The sequence below is a fragment of the Balaenoptera acutorostrata genome, chromosome 4 (assembly GCF_949987535.1).
Source record: "Balaenoptera acutorostrata chromosome 4, mBalAcu1.1, whole genome shotgun sequence".
Taxonomy (NCBI): Eukaryota; Metazoa; Chordata; class Mammalia; order Artiodactyla; family Balaenopteridae; genus Balaenoptera; species Balaenoptera acutorostrata.
Window position 1 is genome coordinate 34,591,269 of NC_080067.1, and position 19,670 is coordinate 34,610,938.

The 19,670-nt window shown below is 41.0% G+C and overlaps 1 protein-coding gene across 1 annotated transcript in view; it reads right to left on the reverse strand.

The window, feature by feature from the left end:
- CP (ceruloplasmin) overlaps nucleotides 1-10,960 on the reverse strand; it is a 57,422-nt gene extending 46,462 nt beyond the window's left edge. Inside the window, exons 1-2 of the mRNA XM_007188113.3 lie at nucleotides 10,784-10,960; nucleotides 1,467-1,714 (exon numbers count right to left, since the gene is read on the reverse strand). Coding sequence (XP_007188175.2) covers nucleotides 1,467-1,714; nucleotides 10,784-10,929 — 394 coding nt within the window. The 5' untranslated portion in view covers nucleotides 10,930-10,960. The remainder of the gene's footprint in view (nucleotides 1-1,466; nucleotides 1,715-10,783) is intronic.
- Nucleotides 10,961-19,670: the final 8,710 nt, after the last annotated feature.

The window sequence follows — 19,670 nt, forward strand, 5'->3', positions numbered from 1 at the left end:
TGGTCATACCTTAAAAAATGATTAAAACCATAATATACCATGAAATTGTAAAAAATAAATAAGATGGCAGTCAGCTTTTATGCTATGAATGTAATTGTTTGGTTTAGAAAAACAAATTTAAAAATATAGAAGATCAAAACATTCACCCTGTAAAGCAATACCTCTTCTAAATAGAAAACCAATAATTAATTAAAACTAATTTTATCCTAATTTCCAAACTTGATCCTTATAATTTCAATGAACATGGCCTCAGCATTTTTGCCTATGATAATAGCTGACATTTATTGAGCTATTATTGTGTACTCTCATTGTCCCTATTTTATAGATGAGAAAACTGAAGCACAGAGAATTTAAGTTAACTTGTCCAAGGTCATTCAGTCAATAAAAGGCAACACTGCACTCAAACATCGGTCTATTAATTTTGAAGCTCTTGTTCTTCTTTTTTTTTTTTTAATTTATTTATTTATTTTTAGCTGTGTTGGGTCTTCGTTTCTGCGCGAGGGCTTTCTCTAGTTGCGGCGAGCGGGGGCCACTCTTCATCGCGGTGCGCAGGCCTCTCACTATCGCGGCCTCTCTTGTTGCGGAGCACAGGCTCCAGATGCGCAGGCTCAGTAGTTGTGGCTCACGGGCCCAGTTGCTCCGCGGCATGTGGGACCTTCCCAGACCAGGGCTCGAACCCGTGTCCCCTGCATTGGCAGGCAGATTCTCAACCACTGTGCCACCAGGGAAGCCCTGAAGCTCTTGTTCTTAATCACAACAAAACACCATCTCCCTTCATCGTCATCACCGTCATCATCATCATCATCATCACCATCATCATGATGTACTAAGAATGAGATCACAAGCACCAAATCTAATATTTGTTCTTCCTGTACCATCTTTAAGGATTCCAAGTCCTACATTCAAATGACCTTTTGGTTAACTGTGTCTCAGATGTGACTCTGGGACCATCCAGCCACCTGCACTGCTTGGCTACTGTATGAGACTACTCATGCTGCCTTAGCTGGGACAGAGTTTATCCAAAGTTAGGATGGAAGGTGACAATGGCTACAGTATGTTCACATGTAGGAACTTCAGAGAGAAGACAATCCCCATCTTGAGTCCCGTTTCTTCCTTCTGGATTTTTGTCTTTTCCAGGCTTTAATGCACACTGCCCATTTCTCTTATTTTGACCATTTGTCTGGAAAGGCGTTGGGCACTGGGAAGGAAGTCCCAGGTCTCACTGACTCTCACTACATGAGTCCACACAGAAATTCTATCACATTCACACTTCACACAAAACAAGCACAACCCAGAGAAACACAGCGTTATTAGGATGAACCAAAATACTTATTCATAAAATAGTTTAGAGCTAAACAACATGGTACAGGTCTTATCCAGGAGGAAAGTCCATAATCTCAGAAGTTAAGAAGTGTTCCTACTGAAAAGGAAGAGGAAATTCCAGCTAGCATATGAGCTGAACTTACCCTCATGCTCCTTATAGTAAGTCATTCCATGTGCATGAAAAGTATAAGGCCTAGAGGCAAAGTTTTTAAAATGTACATAAACTGTATCTCCAGTTTCAGCTTTGATAATAGGGCCTAAAAACCCCAGCCAGACAGGTTTCTCTATAATCGTCTTAAAGGTTTCATCTGTGTACTGAAGATACAGGGCCTTCTTGTAGACTTTTCCAATTCTATTGGGACCATTTTGAAGATAGATATTGGAATGTTCCCTGCAAAGGAGAAGAAGACAACTCTATTAGAAGCCATCACTTCTGGGGATAACATTATAATGAAAGAGAAATGAATGACCATATCATATTAAATGTTTGCCAGTAGTTGTAGAGATGCCTCCAAGAAATGAAGAGGAGAGCTGGCACTTAGCCCTGTTATTTTAATTATGTGAGGTGTCACACATCAGCTATATGGCAGACCACCATAAAAATGTAATGCATCTTACCAGAGTATTTCCTGTAAGATTTTCATGGTAAAACACAGAGGCATTGTGGAGTAGAATACAAAATTAAAGTGAAATATTAAAATAAAGCAGTTAATGAAGGCATTTCTCACTTATGGCGTACCTCTTTCAGCAACTGGAAAAATCTGAGTTTATAAGCATTCAATCTGGATATGTGAGATGTGAAAGTGAGTGCATATTTTTTTCCTAAAGTAAAACTAATAATGCTAAAGTAATTCCATCTTTTTAATTTCCTTTAGCAAAACTAAATCAAAGTTGGAATTGATTCATCAATGTGTGTGGGTCTTAAAATTATCTGCATTTGAATTACCTCTGTGGTTTTTTAATCCCTTGCTAGCAAAAATACTTGAACATTGAATGTTTATATTCTGGTTAGTGGCTGATTAATAGTTGCTTAAAACTTTCCTAAAAATATCAGCAAATTGAATAGTAGCCAGGAAAAAAAAGAAAAGAAAAGAAAGCAAGTTTGATATTCAAACTTTTGAACTGATTCTTAAGTTATTGTCCTTAATGCAAGCCCAGAGAGTTCAGTGGGATCTACTTGTGGGCAATGCCATCTAGCCATTCAGGGAAATGCACTTAAAACCTGGACTTTGGCAAGCCCTTCCACAACCGAGGTCCCCTCCACTAGAATAAAAACTGCTAACCCCAGCTGATGGTCTGGGGTTTGTGTTTGTTCGTGTGTGTGTGTGTGCGCGTGTGCGTGTGTTTTGCCTACTTTGATCTCGGTGACTTTTGACACCTTACCATTTTCCATTCAACCCATATGAGGCCAGATAACCTGACTGAGGAGGAATAAATTTTGTCTTGTTTCCTCAGCGGGAAGCTCATCAGAAAGAGTGAGGGGTACTTTTCCATTCTCTCTTCAAGATGAGGGCAAGGCTTGTCTGGGAGCTCTGGACTTTCTCTGTTGCACGGTCCAAGTTTAAAGATCTGGATTTTTGAAAATCTAGGGCTCTGGCCTAATGTTTCTTAAGTTTTCATGTGCACAGGAATCTACTGAGGACCTTGATAAAATACAAGTTCCTAGACCCCAGCCCCACTGATTCTGCTTCTGTGCTGCTGGTGTGAGGGTCAGGCATCTGCATTTACTAACAAATACCCCTGTGCGTTCTGATGCCGCTCTGCGTTCATGGGCAACCTGAGTAGGGGAGGCTGCAAGGGGAAGGGGAAGAAAGCGGCCCAATCCCATAGGCAGTGGGATTCCTGGAGAACATGAGACAGTAAGGTGGCAGGTTCTGTTGCCAGGCCGTACCCTGGTCGTGGTCAAACGTCTGCTGGCATGGCAGCATGGAGCCGCCAGATTGAGCCTGAGTGCTGGGACCAGTGAGCAGCGCCGCTTGGCAGTGGTCCTGGTGGCTGTGTTTGGGCATTGGGAACAGGCTTTGGAGATAGTAGAGCCCCCGTGTTCTGAATTGACCGGGGGTTTCAACAATGAGCATCTCATAGTTGTCATACTAGGGACCCCAATTTTTAAAATCCTGGATTGTTGGGCTTCCCTGGTGGGGCAGTGGTTGAGAGTCTGCCTGCCAATGCAGGGGACACGGGCTCGAGCCCTGGTCTGGGAAGATCCCACATGCCGCGGAGCAACAGAGCCCGTGAGCCACAATTACTGAGCCTGCGCGTCTGGAGCCTGTGCTCCGCAACAAGAGAGGCCGCGATGGTGAGAGGCCCGCGCACCGCGATGAAGAGTGGCCCCCGCTTGCCGCAACTAGAGAAAGCTCTCGCACAGAAACGAAGACCCAACACAGCCAGAAAAGTTAATTAATTAATTAATTATTTTAAAAAAGGGCACTTATTCATAAAAAAAAAAAAAAAAATCCTGGTTTGTTTAAACCCCAGGATTCTCAACTTGTTCACTGAAAGATGAATGAGATGGGGTTCCCTTCACCTATCATGGTGGGAGAAGGGCTAAGCTGGAAGTTAGAAAAATAAAGAAGTGACATTTTTTGTACCCGGGATGGCAAATCCACGCTTAGGCCTTTATTTCTCGTATTTGTTTTCATTTTCTAATTGTTTGTTGCAGTGTCCATTTTGTTAGAACCAAACAGAAAAAAAAAAAAAAAAAAAATTAAGAAAGGCTCTGAGAGACTTCGAGGACATCAAAATACATGGGAAAACATTCTTCCCTGGAAACTGCAGCATTAGTACGGACAGGAGTATTCTTAATAAATAGATGTTTTACCAACAGCAAAATTCGGAGGTACTGAAGGCCACTGAGATTAAAGGCGGATTCACCCAGTCTACACTGCTGAGAGGAGGTCAGGAAGAAGGCAGTTCAGTCAGGCACGCAGCGGCAGCTGCAAAGCTTACAGTGCAAGGATGGAATTACTCTTGGGTCACACCAGAGGAGCCTGGACAGCTCAGTCTCACACAGGTCCGTCTAAGCCTCGGGGTAAATTTCCTCCAGTGTCTGTACACACTCTTATTGCTAGGGGATTGGCCCCAATGATATTTAACAAACAAAATTTTTTTTTAATTTTTATTTATTTGTTTATTTATTTATGGCTTGTGTTGGGTCTTCGTTTCTGTGCGAGGGCTTTCTCTAGTTGCGGCAAGCGGGGGCCACTCTTCATCGCGGTGCGCGGGCCTCTCACTATCGTGGCCTCTCTTGTTGCGGAGCACAGGCTCCAGACGCACAGGCTCAGTAATTGTGGCTCACGGGCCTAGCTGCTCCGCGGCATGTGGGATCTTCCCAGGCCAGGACTCGAACCCATGTCCCCTAGCATTGGCAGGCAGATTCCCAACCACTGCGCCACCAGGGAAGCCCCCCAATGATATTTAAATAGAGATTCTAATCTGTGTTCTACCATGCTCTGTTGATCCATATCTTAAATAAAGCCAGAGTTTAAAAATAGCCCTCAAGGGCTTCCCTGGTGGCGCAGTGGTTGAGAATCTGCCTGCCAATGCACGGGACACGGGTTCGAGCCCTGGTCTGGGAAGATCGCACATGCCGCAGAGCAACTGGGCCCGTGAGCCACAACTACTGAGCCTGCGCGTCTGGAGCCTGTGCTCCGCAACAAGAGAGGCCGCGACAGTGAGAGGCCCGCGCACCGCGATGAAGAGTGGCCCCTGCTCGCCGCAACTGGAGAAAGCCCTCGCACAGAAAAGAAGACCCAACACAGCCAAAAATAAATAAATAAACAAATACTTTAAAATGCTGTATAGTATTGCAAATAAATATTATATAAAAAAATAGCCCTCAAATTCTTAAGGCTTCATTTATAGTGTGTATTTATATTTCCTAAATGTGCCTCTAAAGCATTAAGGAATATGTGACATCCCATTTCAATAAACTGTAGCCGACTTTGTCAAAATGCTTTCATTGTATTGAAATTCTCCGGTATTCATCATTTCCTGAAATAGGAGAAGCATTGTCTAAGTTTTGGGATTCGTTTTTTTGTGTACAAAGATTTTTGGGGGAGGAGTGTGAAACTTACTCAAAAAATAATTGATCTGAAATTATAATCTATCCAGTATTTTTAACATTTGGAATTTCTTTTATATACATAGCAATATGCAAAATGTGTTTCCCATCTTGTCTTTTTTTCTGAAACAAAATTAAATCTTAACCAAATTGGGAAATATATCATATCATGTGATAGCGTGGGGGAGGCCTGTTTGCTTATGCTCTGTCTCCAAAGGAACATCAAACTGTCATTAGGGAATGTCTATTTAACTTTAAGAGCACAGCTTTGGGGACAAAGCATCAGTTACTGGAAGCTTGCAGGAAGTTTGCCAGTCAGATATCCAGTCAAAAAAATCTATTATGGTTGTTCTTTGACCCAAACAAGTAATTCACATCAATCATAGTTCTTTCTGTTGGCAACTGTAACATGTTCTTTTCTATTCATTACAATAGCTATGTCCCCCTCTCAGTAAACACATCGTTCCTTTTTAGCACCCCCCAATTCCTATAATCCTATAGCAATTACTCTAATTTCTGGTAGATTCAGACCCAGAAGTGAGTTTTTAATGGTAGGGGAATTAAAACATTTTTTACACTGCCTTAGTAAGATAATAATAATGCTACTCCCTCCCATAAATTCAGAATGTACTCAAGGGGGCCTTGGTTTATGTTTAGCCATGGTTACTACAACGTGGGTAATACACGTGAAAAGTTTCTGGATTCTTAGCTTCATTAATTGAGACATAGTATATTAGTTTTCTCTTGCTGTGTAACAAATGATCATAAAGCAGCTTAAAACAGCACCTATTTATTATTTCACAGTTCCATGGATCAGAAGTCTGGCATGGCATGACTAGGTTCTCTGCTCAGGTTATCACAGCTGGCATCAAGCTGTTGGCTGGGCTGAGTACTTGTCTGGAGGATCTGTGGAGAAGTCCACTGCCAATCTCACTCAGGTGATTGGCAGAATTCAGTTCATTATGGCTGTAGGACTGAAATTCCTGCTTCCTTGCTAGCTACCAGATGAGGACCTCTCCCAGTTCTTCAAGACCTCCCATATTCCTTCCCAGTGGCTTCTTCCATCTTCAAGTCAGCAACAGTTTGTTGAATCCCCCTCAAACCTCTTTGAATCTCTCTGACTTCCTTTTCTTCTACTAGAGAATTCTCTGCTTTGGACTAGACCCACCCAGATCATGTCCTTAGTTTAAAGTCAGCTGTATCACTGAATATAACATAAATCGTGGGAGTGATAGCTCATCATATTCACGGGTTCTGGAGTTTTAGGGTAGGATATCTTTGCGGGTCATTAAAAAAATTCTGCCTACTACACACAGGAATCACAAGGAAAACAGTCAAAAATTAACTGGCAGGCAAAGACAACCTGGGTATGCATAGCACAAACTCAAGTGAATTATAGGTTCTCACTAGCCTGGCTTCACTAGCACAGCATAAAAATGGTACCTAGGTGTCAGCCCTCTTTTGGATATGTTCTTGGGGAAAAGAGCAGCTGTGACAATAAATTGTAGAGCCTGAAAAGTATAAAATGGTGTAGTTCATTAGCTCTTGCACACAGGCTGTCCTATATGAAGTGTTTATACCACACCAGATTTTGCTTACTATTTTTTATTTGGCAACCTTGGAGTATGAGTCATCATAAGTGACTTTTCCAGATAACTTTAGCTCATAATTATACCTCTTTAAGAATTATTTAAAAAAAAAAAAAAAAAGAATTATTTAAAAATTTAAGACCATTTTTGAAGGGGTAAAATGAATGCCTTCAGTGCAAGTTTTTTCCTTAAAAATGTTTTGTTTGCTTCCTTGTTTTCTTAAACAGGGTGTACTGGGAAAAAAATCAACTTCTTTTCTGATAATGATAGTAAACATTAACATTTATTGAATATTTATGGTATCCTGATCACTCAATATTATAATTATAATACTTATGATTATACCATAGTGTGGAATGTTCTTGGTTTTTTTCTCTATTTCTTTGGGTAAAATTTGAGCTGTCATTTCTTCTGGTCATTGGGTCTGCTTATGATGACATCTTCACCATAATATTTCTGATTTATTTCTCAAACCTACAATGGGCTGGAAAACTAGGTAACAATGTTTGTAAGAACTGTATGTTAATTAAGCATCACCAAGCCTGAGTGAGAGCCTATGAAGTTAGTGTAAAAGGGTTTTGTGATGGCTCTTCTTGTGTTTAAGGATTTTTTTTCACTTATTTCTAACATCCTATAGGTCACCAGGAAAAAAAGTAACCTGAAGATAACAGGAGTATTGTTACTTATCGCTACTATGTAACCAACAGTCAATACATATTTAATTAGTGTCTACCATGGGCCCAGAACAAAGTATTGCATTTGTTAATTGTTTTAATATGTACATCTTTTATTCTCATTTAAGTACAAATAACTTAGGAGCAGGAACTATATTTTATAGATCTTTACTTATTGATTTGTTGAAATGACAGATAAGGCACGGACCTAAGTAAATGGCAGTGGAGCATAAGGAAATTACTTTCTACCTCACCCCATTAGAAATAAATATTACTGATATAATAAAAGAAAGTAAACTCTATTTTCCTAGTTAAAAGAAATCCATACATTTTTCTCTTTTATATCTGCCAGTATTTTCAGTTCCACTAACCCACGTACAACTCCATAAACTGACTTTTCTTACTTCGTTGTATCTTCTGATTTATTTCACGGTGTGAATCTGTCCGTACTAGGAGCAAAGGAAAATTTTTACAACACAGCCTATAATTTTGTCTAGCTTCCTATATACTTTTATTCATTCACTTTCATTTACTCAAAAATATTTATTTAGTGTCTCCTATGCTCTAGGTACTAGTGATCACTGGTGCATGAAACAGATGGAGTTTCTGCCATCTCAATACATACTTTCATCTTCATTGTTCCAGACCTTCAAGGTCAACATCAGCTTAAACCTAATTCTCTGCCTAACAACTATCTTGCACTCTTTCAACCTGTTTCTCAGCCTATTTATCTCCACTCCTTTTTAGCCTTCATACAACGAGTGTTAGTAATCATGCCTGGTGATATCACATCAGTCTTTGCCATATTTATGTCCTACCCCCCACCAATTCATATGTTGAAATTCTAATCCCTAATGTGATTGTATTAGGAGGTGAGGCCTTTGGATGTGCTTAGGTCATGAGGGTGGAGCTCTCATGAACAGGGTAAATGCCTTATAAAAGAGGCTCCAAAGAGATCCTTAGTCCCTTCCACCAAGTGAGGACACAGTAAAAAGGCTATGATCTCGGAAGAGAGATGACCATGTTGGCACCTTGGACTTCCCAACCTCTCGAACTGTGAGAAATTAATTTCTGTTGTTGATAAGCTACCCAGTCTGGTGTATTTTGTTATAGAAAGCTGAATGGATTAAGCAGCTGGACATTTCACAAATCTGAGACAAAGAGGAAGCAAAAAGTTGCTACCTAAACTCATCTATACAAAAAGGTTAGCATAGTACTGGCAAAATTGCTAAAGACCTATGCAATATTCGCTGTTCAGATGTATTAAAAATTTCACAGACAGAGTGAGCATTGTCATCTAGAGTTTGCACAATTCTAGGCTGTTGTTGAAGCCAAAGGAGATGATCAAGCCAATGCTGTATAACCTCTCCAGCACACACAGGACACTAGAGTATTTAATCTTTTTTTTTTTTTTGTGATTGTGCTGTGCAGCATGTGGGATCTTAGTTCCCCAACCAGGGATCGAACCCACGCCCCCTGCATTGGAAGCGGGAGGGCTTCCAATCTTAACCACTGGTCTGCCAGGAAAATCCTTAGAGTATTTAAAAATAAAGGAATTCTCTTCCCTCCCTGCAAAAAAATTCTTAACAAAGCCTTCTTCTCTTCTAAATTTCTAGAATTAGAGAAGACTTTACTAAAGTGTGCTTGGGGCAATGTCTTGTACTTAGTTGATGCCCAATAAAACTGATTTGATTTTTGACCATGAATAATGGCAGAAGGATGGTGGGTGAGGGCGTGGAATAGGGCAGTACTTTTTTTCCCCTAATATGTCTGACCTTTTAAAAAATGTGTCTAGTTTCCCTATTAAGAAATGCATAATTTATATTATGTTTAGTTAGGGAAAATGCTGAATGCATACAAAATAATGGTCCTTATGAAGCCATAAAAATATGTCACGTCCCTAAGAAGAGAACAGTAGCTCAAAACCAGGCTTGAAAAAAATATTTGCAAGATATACTAGTTTTATTTACAATTAGTTATCTTTAGGTCAGAAACTTTCCTCACTGCATATTACTGAATTAATAACTTAACAATTAGGTATTATTATCAGCTTTGAAAAATTTCAAACATACATAAAATTAATGAGAATAGTGTATACCCATCAATAGAGTCAATGTTATGAAATTTGGCATACTTTATAGCCAATTTTTAAAGATACAATCTCAGCAGTTAATGGTCATTGGGTTCATTTGTCACCATTAACATACATTTTTAAGTATCACTATTAAGATACATTTATCATCTTTAAAATACATTTTCACCACTAAAATACATCTTTAAATGTTGTGAATATTGGTTTTGAATAACAAATTTCAATTTGGTGTTAAATGTTTAACTAACATTATTAAAAGTGATGATCTCTGTATAGATAAACTTCCATCACAAAAAACTTCAAGGAAAACTATACCCCTGTTTTTTCATGTGGTGGATGTTGCTGGAAATAAGGGACCTTTCAAATGAAACAAGAAAACCTTTAAGTTACATAGAGCTTTTTGAGGAGGCATTATAATAACTATCTCACATTTTTTTTTGCACATGTATTATGTGCCAAGGACTGTACGAAGAGCTCTACATGCACCCACTCTTTAAACAACCCCCTAAAGTATTCTCATTATCTTCATTTTACAGATTAGGATGCTGAGTCTGAGAAAGACGAATGTAATTAACAGTCCAGAGTCACCCAACAAGTATTAGGCAAAGTCATATTAAAATTGTATTTGAGTTCTATAAATGATTCTTTGAAGGATTAAAAAACCTTTTATTTTTACCACTAGTAGTCAGTAAACGGTATAGGAAATATAAAATTTTATACGGTCATTCTTTAGATGAAAGAACTTCTGCATAAACAGACAAAAAGACTGAACCCTGATGAGAGATGTGATAAGAACAAGAGGGGGTAATAAGAAGCCCACACTGTTCCTCAGGACCAAGTGGAAAGGAGTAAGGCAGCCTCTCAAAAAACAAACAAACAAAATCCCAGGAATTAGAGATTTATTAAAGTGTCTAATGTTTCAAGTCCATATTTTGCAGTTTTTGTATATACAAATTAAAGAAATATTTCATCTTATTGGCTTTATTTTTTTAATCAATAATTTATAAATTTGGTCTATAATCAAGAAAAAATAGTGACTTACGTGTCAACTGAAATAAGTTTCTTTTCCCCATGGTCAGAGGCATAGTCCCAAGTTGTTTCAATAATTCCAATGTAATAATGTTTATCTTTCGCCCAGGCTGAGGTACTACATAAAATTAGAAAAATACAGAGCAAGGAAATCTTCATTTTTTTTTCCCTCTTGGAGCCTGAGAAGCAATGGAATGAAATCAGAAGCAGGCAACTTTATAAATAAGCCTTTCTCCCTTTATTTGCTTGATTGACAGAATTTTTTGTTGCACAAGACGAAATTATTTCGTTAAAGCAAATAACATTTTCCACTTCAGTTCAGTTCTCGTAAACCCAGGGAAAACTTAGTCGTCCATTGCCAGGATTCTCTGATTGCAAATAAAAAGTCAACAGTTATTGTTGGAGGCGCTGGAGTGTGTATAACTCTGTGCTTCTACCATTCATTGTGTAAATTCCAGGAGGGCAAAGATCATGTCTAAATGCTCCTTTTGTTCTTCCAACAATATGCTACAATACAATGCCCTCTTTCCTTTCGAAAAGCCTAACAATACCTAGTTACAACTTTAAGCTACAAAACATGATATTTAGCATGCCAGATTTAAGTACCCTCAAATAAGAATTTATTTTGAAGGCTTTATTTATTTTGTAAGCTCCAAACACATCTGCATAGAAAGTTTATCAGATTATTGTGTACTGCTATATGCAAATAACTAGCAGAGAATAACAGGGGTTGATGATTCTGTTTTAATTATCGAAGAAATCAGACATAAATAAACCTGTCTTCAAAGGCAAAAGTTGATTTTAGTAAAGAGAAAGAGCTCTAGTTTATTAACCTGGGGTTTCTCTCTTTGATGTGGACATGAATTTGGGGGTAAAAGACTTTTTATTTTTTAGTTGAAGAAAATCCTGATGATAACAGTGCACATTTTGTGCTGATGCAATCTTTTTCTCTAGAATACCTCAATGCATTACGTAAGTATTTGCCAAAAGGTGTTTATAGAAATGGGTTGGTATAGGAGAAGGCACCCCAATGTTTGAACGATTCATTCATTTAATAAGTATTACTGAATGAGCCCTTTGTGTGCCAAACACTGTTCTCAGCACTGTGGGGATACAGCAGTGAATAAAACAGACATGAATCTCTACCCTTATCAACTTACATTCTACTGAGGAGAGACCAACTATATACAAATGAAGAGTGAAATATTTATTATTAGCAACAAGTGCTACAGAGAAACATAAATCAGAGAAGGAGACTGAATGCTAAGGAAAACAGCAGGATGAAGATCAAAATCTGATGACACCATGTGACCCCAGGCAAGATACATACTTGACCCCAGCCTCAGTTTCCTCACCTTTAAAATCTCAGCCTCAGAGGGCTATTGTCCAAATTAACTGAAATGACCCATGTTAGGTCACATAGTGGAGATTCTCCTTTCACCAGCTAACAATAATCTTAACTAATTATCTTGATACAGAAAATTGGGTCACAATGCCCAGGATGTCCCAAGACCTCCTTCTTGAGGCACCTTAAACAATTGTGCCCTCATGCCCACTGAGAGAACCTGAGTGGAACTAAAATCTTGCCCAGACTCCACTGGCCAAACCCTGTGTCTTGCAAGATGCTGTTCCTTTTAAAAATTGGTGCCCAGAAAGGTTCCTTTTTTCCAAATGGTCCACACAGAGAGAACATCTTTTAGTAGTTTATTCTTGTAGAGGGGGCACTTTTTTTTTTTGAGGGGGCACTTTTTAATTGGCATGAAGCCCCTTTATGAGCCAGTGTATGGCTGATGGTGTAAATGATGCCATCTTGGGACTGCACAGTTCCTGTTCTTCCACTGACCCCACCCAGGGCTGTACTATGCAGGAAATCACTTATCTATCATCGAGGGCTTTGTAGTTAATAGATATTTTTAAATGATCTTTAGATCCAGGTGGCCTCTATGCCCTGAAGACCTTCACTGATATATTGCCAGTGCCCATGAGACTAGTTACCCATTCATAAATCTTGACTTAGAAATGTGCCTCCTATTTCCAAGCAACTACCCCCATACCCTAGGTTAAATATAAAATTGTCCCATTGGCCCCTGGGTGGTGTGGAGAGCAGCTGTGAATGCTCCTGGATCCTTGTCTGCTAATCCTACCCTGTGAGGAATTTACTCTATAATAAATGAATCCATTGATTGTATGGAGCTGCCTGCCTCGATTTCTGGTGTCAAGATACCTTCTCAGTTCGTGGGCACTTTCTGTCCCCTCCATCCTCCAACAATTGTTGAGCCAGCCAGGAGACAGAAAATGACACAGGAATGGGTAAAGGGGTCATGCTGGGGGAAAGCCTGCTGTGGTGTGGGAAATCCCAGGCTGGCCAGCCTCTTCCATGTGGGGTGATCTGGCTAGGTTTGTGGGACGCTTTGGGCCACTGTGTGAGTACAGGATGTCTGGAAAATGCCAAAGGGCTTCCTAGATATACTGACTGAAGCAGCAGGAAAGTGAAAGTGGAAAAAAAAAGTGAGCAAGCTATCTCAGCTGTTGCATGGCCTTCCTTATATGCTCTAAGGATTAGCACAGAAAAGGAATTACAGCTCAGCAGGAAACTAGAGAAGACTAAAGAGATTTTGTTGTTAGAGAGGGATGTCCAGAGGGCATGCTCTGCCACTTGTGACCTCATGTCAAAGAAAATACAACAGGAAGGGCATATTGTAGTGACGGCATGTAAGATAGCTAAAATGCAGGGTGGTAGGCTGCCCCACTCAAAGGTGAGGACTGTTATTTCACAACAGAACTGGGACTCCAAGAGGTGTGATCCTTGGGATAATGACTTGTCAGAAGATGAAGACGTAATTATAGAGGAGGAGAAGGAAGCACAACCTCTGATCCAAACTAAAATACAGGCCACTAGGGAACAGGAGATAATTGAGAGGAGATCCCTACAATCCCCAAAACAACAGTGTCAGAATATTCCTCCGCTGAGTTAATAGAATTAACCGGCAGGTTTAACCAGAAGAGTAGGGAAGGAGTAGCAGCCTGGATGTCCCGTTTATGGACTACTGGGGGAGATGGCATCATGTTAAATGGGTCAGAAATGTCTAAAATGGCCTTAGTTATAGTGCAGCCTGGCCTCTGGCAACGTTTTTATGTGGCCGAGGGCACCTAGCCAACTTGAGTGAGATGTGCCGTCCGCACCCCTAGGATGGCATCTATAGAAGAGTTACGAGAATTAGGAATGAAGCATGCGATCAATGTCCCTAATTTCTGAGGACCTGATCAGGAGTTATTTACAGCAGGTATGAAGGATCGTATCCAGAAGACTACTCCAGGAGCTTGGTTAGTGACCTTGGTTAGGGACCTTAGTTTCAGTTTTGGCCCCAATTGTTAATCAACCCATTCAGATGATTGTGGCCATGATAGCTGATTTAAGTGAGACTGAAAAGATCTGACACAGGGGAAATAGATGGGTAGATAACACCAAAGAGGAAAAAAAAAAACACACACACACAAATAGTGAGGAAATTAAAGAGACCCAACTAGAATTTCCCACAGCAATTATGGCAAGAACTTGTATTAACCAGGACCCCTAAAGGGAATATAAATAAATAACCTAATTTGGTCCTTTTAACCTTATAGAAAGCATTACCCAAAGAGTACCAGTTTACTCCCCTGATAGCAAGAGGAAGGGGCAAAAGCCCACACTCTACCACTGTGGAAAGATGAAGATCAGGGGTGGATACCCCCAGTTCTAGGGATCAGGGCTAGATACCAGGGTTGCTCCTTGGTATGGTCATAAAGGGTGACCAGAGACCCAATGTTGAACTATTTATTGGTCCTGCACCAATAAAATGACTTCTCTGGCTTTAGTAGATATCGGTGCCCAGTTCACCCTGATCTATGGGAATCCATCCAAGTTCCAAGGGGAAATATGACCCATTGATGGATATGGAGGCCAAACGGTGCAGGTGAAACATGTGAGCTTGTATGTACAAATTGAAAGATTAACTCCCCGTGTTTTTCTGGTTTATATTTCACCCATACCTGGATATATTTTGGATGTGGATGTCCTACAGGACCTGGACCTCACAACCACCACCAGCAAATTCTGCTTAAGACTCTGCGATCAAGCCTGTAATTGTGGGCCACGCTAAATGGGACCCTGTAAAGTTGCCCATCCCTGGGAGAATGGTGGCAATAAAACAATATCGTCTACCAGGGGGACAGGAAGGAATAAATGCTACCATCATGGGGTTAGAGAAAGTAGGGGTTATAAGACCAGCACAAAGCCTGCTTTATAGCCCTTTGTTGTTGGTGAAAAAAACCAAACAGCACCTGGCTTATGACAGTAGACTATAGAGAATTAGACAAGGTAACACCCTGTATCTACGCAGCAGTTCCAAACATAGCCCAACTCTTGGATACAATCTCCTTTTCTCTCAAGACAAACCACTGAGTCTTATATTTATCTAATGTCTTTTTCAGCATACCCTTAGTTAAGGTGTACCAGGACCAGTTAGCCTTCACGTGGGAAGGGAGGTAATGGACTTTTACTGTCTTACCCCAAGGTTATCTGCACAGCCCTGCTATATGTCACGGGATGGTGGCCCGGGACTTGGAGAAATGGGCTCTCCCTCCCTCTTTGGTTCTCTGTCATTACCTTGATGATATCATGTTAACCTGTGAAGACTTGCTCTCTCTTTTCCAAGCTGCTGCATCTCTTCAGGGACATTCAAAAACAAGGGAATGGGAGGTAAATGCTGACAAGGTGCAAGGACCAGGACAGTCAATAAAGTTCTTGGGAGTTATGTGGTCTGGTAAGACTAAAGTGATGCCTGAGGCTGTTATTGATAAAATACAGTAAGTCCCCTACATACAAACCTTCAAGTTGCGAACTTTCAGAGATGTGAACGTGCATCTGGTTCCAGCAAGGAACCAGAACCTGTGCCATCAATGTCAGGTGTGAATGAAATTGCAGCTTGCCCTCCGTCTCCTATTGCTGACGATCCTTCAACTCTACCACCTCCCACCTCGTCTCCCTCCTCCAGTCAGTAACTCTTCTTGCCTGTTCACTTGATGTATAGTATCATGTCATCTGCAAACAGTGACAGCCCCTGTATGCCGGCTGTTGTACTGTACTACTGTACTTTTCAAGGTACTGTACTGTGAGATTAAAAATGTTTTCTTTATTTTTGTGTTTGTTTTTAATGTATTATTTGTGTGAAAAGTATTATAAACCTATTACAGTACAGTACTTTATAGCTGATTGTGTTCATTGGGTACCGAGGCTAACTTTGTTGGACTTACGAACAAAATTGGACTTACTAACACACTCTCAGAACGGAACTTGTTTGCATGTAGGGGACTTACTGTACAAGCATGTCCCGTGCCCTGCAGTGTAAAAGAACGACAAGCTTTTATAGGTCTGCTAGGGTACCCGTGGTCTTTTATTCCCTACCTTGCCCAGATATTAAGACCCCTATATGCTTCAGTGAAAAAGGGAACAGTCGAGGACTGGAATATCTCACAACAAGAAACTTTTAAAAAGGTCAAGTTGGTTGTCAAACAAGTTCAAGGACTGGGAGTGTTGACGCCAGATGCAAATTGTGAACTGGATGTAAATATGTATCCGGAAGGGTTTGGATGGTGACTGTGGCTGCCACAAAATGGGAAATGTGTTCTGCTAGGATTTTGGTCTCAATTATGAAAAGGGGGAGATAAATGATATGGTCTTACAGAGAAACAATTGTTATCAGTTTACCTAGCCTTACAACAAATTGAGGGGCTAACCACTGACCTACGCATCAGTATCAGTGCACAGATTTCCCTGTCTGGATGGATTAAGGACAAAAGGGTGATTTTAGGTTTATGGGAGTTGAAGGTCTCATTTTTCTGGATGCCGCAGGACCTCCCACCTGGTATTACTGTAATTCATTGGATTTAAATTAGTCTCTCCCTCCCAGGTCGCTTGGTATCCTAATCCTCTGGGGGACCCTGGGTATTACTTTAAATCCAGTCTTTTATATGGGAATGGACCCCACACAGACCCAAATCACCTCTCCCGAAGCATTAGCACAATATCCCTCCTTACTGGGAATTCCCCATAACCTTCCCACTATTAAGTCCAAGTGGCAGGCCAATCATATATGTCATGGTGGGAATGGCTGACATCTACTTTCCTTCTCCAATACATAGATGTAAGTGCTAAACTAGAAATCTAGGCATTAGCACAGTTTCCCAGGTCAGCTTTGAATGACTCCCACCAGATCATCTCTCTATTAAACGAGGAAATAACTCGCATGAAAAAGTGGTGCTGCAAAACCGATGGCTTTAGATATGTTGAGAGCTCTCTCCTTGGGTTTATCCTGCCTGGAATTCTCTGCGTTTCCTGGACTTGAGTGGCTATTTCCTTTCCCATGTTAGTGAAGTTTTCGACTATAATCTCTTCAAATATTTTCATGGGTCCTTTCTCTCTCTCTTCTCCTTCCAGGACCCCTATAATGCGAATGTTGTTGTGTTTAATGTTGTCCCAGAGGTCTCTTAGGCTGTCTTCATTTCCTTTCATTCTTTTTTCTTTATTCGGTTCCACAGCAGTGAATTCCACCATTCCGTCTTCCAGGTCACTTATCCGTTCTTTTGCCTCAGTTATTCTGCTATTGATTCCTTCTAGTGTATTTTTCATTTCAGTTATTGTATTGTATTGTATCATCTCTGTTTGTTAGTTCTTTAATTCTTCTAGGTGTTTGTCCTTTAATTCTTCTAGGTGTTTGTTAAACATTTCTTGTATCTTCTTGATCTTTGCCTCCATTCTTTTTTCGAGGTCCTGGATCATCTTCACTACCATTATTCTGAATTCTTTTTCTGGAAGGTTGCCTATCTCCACTTCATTTACTTGTTTTTCTGGGGTTTTATCTTGTTCCTTCATCAGGTACATAGTCCTCTGCCTTTTCATTTTGTCTATCTTTCTGTGAGTGTGGTTTTTGTTCCACAGGCTGCAGGATTGTAGTTCTTGCTTCTGCTGTCTGCCTTCTGGTGGATGAGGCTATCTAAGAGGCTTGTGCAAGCTTCCTGATGGAAGGGACTTGTGGTTTGTAGAGCTGGGTGTTGCTCTAGTCTGCAGAGCCCAGTAAAACTTTAATCTGCTTGTCTGCTGATGGGTGGGGCTGAGTTCCTTCCCTGTTGGTTGTTTGGCCTGAGGCGACCCAGCACTGAAGCCTACAGGCTCTTTGTGGGGCTAATGGCAGACTCTGGGAGGGCTCACGCCAAAGAATACTTCCCAGAACTTCTGCTGCCAGTGTCCTTGTCCTCACGGTGAGCCACAGCCACCGCCCCCCTCTGCAGGAGACCCTCCAACACTAGCAGGTAGGTCTGGTTCAGTCTCCTATGGGGGTCACTGCTCCTTCCCCCTGGGTCCCGATGCACACACTACTTTGTGTGTGCCCTCCAAGAGTGGAGTCTCTGTTTTCCCCAGTCCTGTCGAAGTCCTGCAATCAAATCTCACTAGTATCCAAAGTCTGATTCTCTGGGAATTCCTCCTCCCGTTATTGGACCCCCCAGGTTGGGAAGCCTGATGGGGGGCTCAGAATCTTCACTTCAATGGGTGGTCTTCTGTGGTATAATTTTTCTCCAGTTTGTGAGTCACCCACCTGAAGACAGCAGTTATGGGATTTGATTTTATGGTGATTGCGCCCCTCCTACCGTCTCATTGCATCTTCTCCTTTGTCTTTGGATGTGGGGTATCTTTTTTGGTGAGTTCCAGTGTCTGCCTGTCAATGACTGTTCAGCAGTTAGTTGTGATTCTGGTGTTCTCACAAGAGGGAGTGAGAGCACGTCCTTCTACTCCACCATCTTGAACCAGTCCTATCCTTTACTGAAAGAGAATGTAGTCATTTTGGCAACTGTGTTTTCTTTAATCGGAGTGAAGCTAAAGCAATGACTTTCAAACTTTGGTGTCTGTCAGAGTTTATCAGGCAGGGACTAGGCATCTGCATTTTTCTCAAAGCTGTTGGGAGGGACAACTGGCCCCAAGGCTGTGCAATGGAAAGTTGTGAGGGCTGCTGTGGCTTTGGACCTCAGCAGACCTCAGACTGGGGTCCCATGTTCTGTGCCAGAAACCTGCACAGCTTAACCTGGGGCTTCTGGAAGGCTACTAAAACTTGTGCCTTAATGGGACAGGAATGCTGTACATATATGCCTTCATAGGAATCCAACATAACTGATTTACTGTCCTGTGTGAAAACAGTCAGTAATCAAATGGTTTCCTTTGCTGATGCTTTTACCTCTGACTTACTTCTCTCCTAGGTAATGGGGAAGCATAGTTCTTAGTATTCTTTTATGTTTAGTAGGAATCCTTTGTTCTTGCTGCTGCTCATATTGTTGCTATGGGTTTGGAGTGCAAACCACCGTGGAGGTCTGGTCCTAGGGTCTATGGGGAAGAATGACGGATAAGATTGTGGGGCCATCAAGTCGTTGGGGGAGGAGTGTATGGCTGTTGTCATAACTGACGCCATCTTGGGCTCATCCAGTTCCTCCTGTCCTTCCACTGACCCTACCCAGGACTGTAGTACATGGGAAATCGCTTCTCTGTCATCAAGGGCTTGGTAGTAAATAGATATTGGTTAATGACCGTTAGGTCCAGGTGGCCTCTGTGCTCTGTTAGCTTCCAGTAATGAAGACCTTCACTGACATATTCCTGGCAAACCATGAAACTAGTTACTAATTCATAAATCTTGACTTAGGAATGTACTTCCTGTTTCCAAGCATCTACCCCATACCCTAGGTTAACTATAAAATCGTCCCAATGGCCCCTCGGCGGTGCAGAAAGCAGCTGCTGCGAATGCTTCTGGATCCTTGTCCACCTAATCCTATTCAGCAAGTAAATTATCCTGTAATAAATGGATCCATTGATTATATAG